At 29.3% G+C, this 5,621-nt stretch overlaps 1 protein-coding gene across 1 annotated transcript in view; it reads right to left on the reverse strand.

The window, feature by feature from the left end:
• Positions 1 to 6: 6 nt before the first annotated feature.
• Positions 7 to 5,621, reverse strand: part of LOC106690853 (putative cystathionine gamma-lyase 2) — a gene marked incomplete at its 5' end in the record, with an annotated part of 6,644 nt that continues 1,029 nt past the window's right edge. The window contains 6 exon segments of the mRNA XM_014436433.3: positions 7 to 542; positions 700 to 874; positions 1,851 to 2,003; positions 2,085 to 2,220; positions 2,295 to 2,429; positions 4,815 to 4,914. Of these exon segments, the coding sequence (XP_014291919.3) occupies positions 389 to 542; positions 700 to 874; positions 1,851 to 2,003; positions 2,085 to 2,220; positions 2,295 to 2,429; positions 4,815 to 4,914 (853 nt within the window).

Below are 5,621 nucleotides of genomic sequence, written 5' to 3' on the forward strand. Positions count from 1 at the left end.
TCTAGTTATTAATCTAAGCTTGAAAGACTATAGATAAAATAAACATTTAAACCTCTTTCCCTAAGACTATATTTGAAAACTTACTGAAATTATAATTGGATATTTTGAGTGTTACGTCAATTATAAAGCATAGTCAAATTCTTTAGCTGCTCCAGTAACTCTTGAAAAAACAGATGTTTTATTGGCTCATGTTTAAAACTATGAATTATAAAAAAAATACATTGCACAATTATTTTATAAATAAAAGAAATAAGTACTTAAACATTTATTGTACATATATAGAATTAGAGTATACTTACTATAATATAAGTTTTACTTGCTATAGAATTAGAGTATATAAATATAAAACAATAAAAATAATTAACACTGTGACACAGTCATGACATGACTAGGAAGCCGCTGCCGCAATCTTCAGGGCTTGGTCGAGGTCATCGATGAGGTCTGCAGCAGTTTCAAGTCCAATAGAAAGTCTTACTAAGTTTTCATTGATGCCTAACTTTTGTTTCAAATCTTCTCGAATGGATTCATGACTGGTCTTGAGTCTAAAATGTATTCGATTAAAATAATATTGGAAAATCAAGTAACTTATTTTCTATTGAACATGATTAGTTATTGATAGATCAAAAATAATTACATTTTTACTTTAAAGTGATGGATTAGCCATAAGACTTAATGTAACTTTAAAAAAATCAGACTTACGGTGATTCTGCGAGCGATTCACAACCTCCTAAACTTCCAGCCAGAGTAAAAATTTTCAAAGCCTCAAAAAATGCTGTACTAGTTTTAAAGTCCCCCTTTATATAAAATGCAATCATTCCAGATGCTCCTTTACTCAGTTTTTTTACCAAATTGTATTGTGGATGAGATTCCAATCCTAGGATGAAACAAATAAAGTCATCAAATCATTCTCTAACCTCCTTTAAGCGATGAAAGTTCTATCAGCATCAAAAAATTAATACTAAATTTATAAAAATTAAATAATTAAAACTCATAAAAGGAAAATAACATTTTTTTTTTTTTTTGTGAAATAGATGTAAAAAATTATTCTATCATTAAATCTACCCATTTACACAGTACTTGGATCAGTTAAAATTTATTTTCAGATATCACTCATCAGCAAAAATGTAGTATTTGAGAAAAATCAACTTAAAAATATTAAAAACTTGTACTAAGCCCCTAAATGGGAATGTCAATTTCATTTTACAGTATATGGAAAATAATTTTTTTTTTTTTGACCCAGGTGGGATTCTAACCCACAACTATCTGAAACCAAGCACTCTGTAACACTTGCCACAACCTGCTCGGCCACAGCGGCCTCCTTTATCTTCTTCCCATCAATCCCTGGCATTAAGAGGTTAAAGAAATTTACTGAAAGATTGTTGTGCGGTACAAAAAACTCAAATAGTAAATGGGTATACTATTTAAGTTTTTTTGACTGCACCCGGACCACATTCCATTCATTAAAGAAATTTAATTTAACAATAGACATTTCTCCACAGGATTTTTGATCCTTTGAAAGTCTGAATTATACTTTGGCACAATAAGGCTGAGAACCAAGAATGGTACTATTCATCCCACACTGTCTGCAGATCTAAGCCAAATTTGTAAATATCCAAGTAGTTATACCTAAGTTTTCCAACCTTGGATTTCCTCATTCTTCATAAAATTTCCATGTTTTGAGTCGACAATATTTATTTAATTTTGAGTTTTAATTGAACTGCCCATCTCTAAAATAATGACTAACAGCTAACAATGGAATGATGGTAATTTTTTGGCATTAGAACGATAATACGATTCCTTAAAGAAACTCTTTATTTTGTAAGCACAAATTAATTTATCTTTAAAATTACCTGGATAGATAACTCTTTCGACTTGCGGGTGATTCTCCAAAAATCTGGCAACCTCCGTTGCATTTTGAACATGCCTGTCCATTCGTAGAGCCAATGTTTTTAGACCTCTATTCACAAGATAACAATCAAAAGGAGAGGGTACAGATCCCATCGCTATTAAGAAATGTAGTAAAAAATTATAAAAAAGTAAATTAAATAGCTCGAAAAAATATATTAAAACAATAAACTACATACTACTCAATATAAAATCAATTCGTTTACTAATTTCCTCATTATTAGTAGTTATAGCACCCATAATAAGATCGGTATGACCATTCATGTACTTAGTTAAGGAATAAGCAGCTATATCAACTCCCAGATCAAGAGGTTTCTAAACAGGACAAATTATGTATTAAAGAAAAGAAAAAAAGAAAAAAAAACTGAACTGAAAATATTTTCACTCACCAGAAGGTAGGGAGTAAAAAAGGTGTTGTCAACAGCAAATAATATTCCTTGATTTTTAGTTTTGACTAAAGTGGCAATACTTGGAATATCTGAAACTTTTAGAGTAGGGTTTGTGGGACTTTCAATCCAAATCAACTGAAAATAAAATTTAGAATAATTTTATGAAAACATGTAACAAATTTAAATAACAAATAAAAAAAATGATTGATGATTAAATTGTTAGTTGTACTATTAGTTGTGTCTTAATTTGTGGTATTAATAAATAAATAAGGAATCTGTTCAATATGGAGATTGTGCAAAGTTGTAGTCACTAGAAAAACTAAACACACTTTTCAAATTCAGCATTTTATACTCTTCTCTTAGTCTGCTGGTGTTCCTCAAAGTATTATCATTGGTCCCATTCTCTACACAATCTATACAGCTGACATCCCAACCAATCCTAACACTATCTTCATCACATATGCAGATGACACATGTGTGCCGCAGTTTATAATAACCATTTAATTACTTCCCAAAATCTTAACAAATCACCTTTATTCTACGTCGTTAACCTACTGACTTCCCTATAGTATCCTTTAATAATGTAGCTCTTACTCCTGTCTAACAGATACGCTTACCTTGGACTATATCTAAACAAATGAATCCTCATACAAAACTGAAAAGACCAGAAACTGGATGTCAATTCCGACTATTACAACACTTATTGACAAACGGTATAAACTTCCAATTCATTACAAGGCCTATCTGAACACATAAAGTTGAACTTTGTGGCTTCACTAGAACCTTTCAATTCCTCTCGTATCCAATCTTTACAATCCAAAATCCTTCATAAAATCCTCAATGATCCTTACTTTGTCACACATAAAATCATCCATGAAGACCTTAATGTTCCATATTTAACCAATCTAGCCCAAACCAGATATCAATCCTTCTATTGTAAACTCCCAAATCTAATAGTTACCTTGCTTCCTTTTCTATTCCTGACAATCCTCCGAAGCGCCTGAAAAGAAGAAGGCCTCAAAACCTTCTAATGTAGAATGTTATTAGAATGCTACCAAAGGGTAGTTTCTCTACTAGCCTGTATCATAAAGGGAAAAATGTTGACATCTTGCAGCCCAATGTCCATCATATCAATGTACTACTAAGTTTAATTTCCTCATGGAGTCTCAAATTTAAGATTGTTTTAGTGGAACAGAAGAAAAAAAAGGATAAAAGAAATTGAAGACCTCAGGAGCCAGGTAGACTTCTAGACAAATGTAAAAGCCCTACATAAGGAATTTAGGCTGAGAACCAATGCTTACCAAGGAGTGGATGGATCACTCATTACGAATTAAGAAACTATCCTTGGCAGTTGGATAAGCCACTTTGGGAGTGTTCTAGGAACTTCTGGGGCCCATATATTGAAGGTAAAACTCTTGTTATTTGAATTTATAAAACTGTAAGATGAAGATGAAATTAGTGATGCAATCTTAAAACTAAAAAATAATAGAACCCTAGGATCGGATTATAGCTGCACAATCTTTGAAGGTTGAGGACAATGACAAACTCAAAGTTATATGTGACCTCCTCCGTAGCATTTGGATAACAATCTCATTTGATCACACAAAACTGTCCATATTATTAGTTACTTTTTTTTGTATGAATTAGTCAAGAATAAAAGTTTTCTTTTCCTTTTCACCATGAATAATTTATTTCAAATCCCTTTACAAATACAGTCCACATCAGTTATAGCAGCAATAACAACTAGTTATAATTAATTCTGATAATATCCCCAACATTGTTTTTTTTTTTATACATGTTTTCTTATTGCATAAATATATTATGGACAATATTTAGAATATTGTTTTAGGATGCCTCCTTAAACAATACAATTTTCTTGATACTAATTGCATTTTACATAATTACTCTATTTTATATTTTGGTAAAACAAATCAAAGTGGAGGAGACCGAAACATTATTGAATAACAATAAAATACTTAACCTTGAATAGAATAAAATACATATCATTGAGTAACATGGAATACATATTATTGATTTATATTTACATTAATATATCTTTGGTTCTCTGGTGTTTATATCTATAGGTTGTATTTTTAATGTAATTTCCTTATTCTGTTATTGGAGGGTTTTAATGAGTTGGGTAAGAAATTATGTGTTAGTTTATATATGTAATCCTATACGGTGTCTATATTTAATTCAGAGTGCATTTTAGATATTCTAGTGTAATATGGATAGTTATTAACAATTGATATACCTAATATACTAATATACTAATAATACCTAAATAATGTTAACGTAAAGGACAGAACAAAGGAAAAGTAGCCTAAAAATTGTGGAAAGAAAACAAAAAAATGTTTTTTACAAATTATGTCACAATCTTTGAAATACATCAAAATCTCTCCTTTATTACAGTAAGAAATATTGATCAGTGAGTTATTTCTTGTTTTATGTGTTTTGGAATAGAAGCAGGTATTCTGGACTATATCTAAAAAATAAATAAATAAAAATACTGCTAATTACCTTTGTATTGGGTTTTATAGCTTTTTCTATCAAGTCAACATTTGTAGTATCAACAAATTCCACCTCGAGTCCACGATCTGTACCGATGATTGAAAAATGCCTAAAATGAAAAAAAATAAATACATTAAATAATCAAATGATAAAAATAAAACCTTTCAATGAAGTCAGTCATTGATACATAGTTGATTACAAAATATGCGTGAAACTCTTGTGAATTAGAAATAAAACATCTTAGGTGTCAGCATTTGTTGATGATTTTAATATATGAGAATTAGGAAATGAAATTCCATTGAGGAGAATCTCTCTTAATTAAATAAAATATCTCTTTTATTTAACAAATATTTTATTCCATTTTATTATCAATATGGTAAAGGGTTTCATTCAGACTAATATGCTCTACCATACCTTATGAAATTTAAGATAAATAAAAAACAAATTTTATCTTAATGCATTCAAGAATTTCTAATATTCAATTTTTAAAAAATCCATAAGAATAAATTATTTTTCCTTGGAAAGCATCATAAACTGAATTGAAATTAGAGTCAATTTCTGAATTAAAATAGAACTTTTATTGAAATGATTTGTTATTATTATATTATAAAATGATACATTAATGACTTGTTATCATTACATAATAAAATGATGAAATTAGAAAGCTAAGGCGAGATTCCAGTATATTTTGATGCTGGACTAAATTTAACGAGTTTATTTTAATTTTTAATTTCTGCCTAATCACATTTTAAATCCAAGAAACTAGTATTTTTTTTTAATGAATGTTAAAACTACTTTTTACCAAGAACATACTAT

Source organism: Halyomorpha halys, unplaced genomic scaffold (assembly GCF_000696795.3).
Source record: "Halyomorpha halys isolate HHAL.00 unplaced genomic scaffold, Hhal_1.1 Scaffold1909.1, whole genome shotgun sequence".
NCBI lineage: Eukaryota > Metazoa > Arthropoda > Insecta > Hemiptera > Pentatomidae > Halyomorpha > Halyomorpha halys.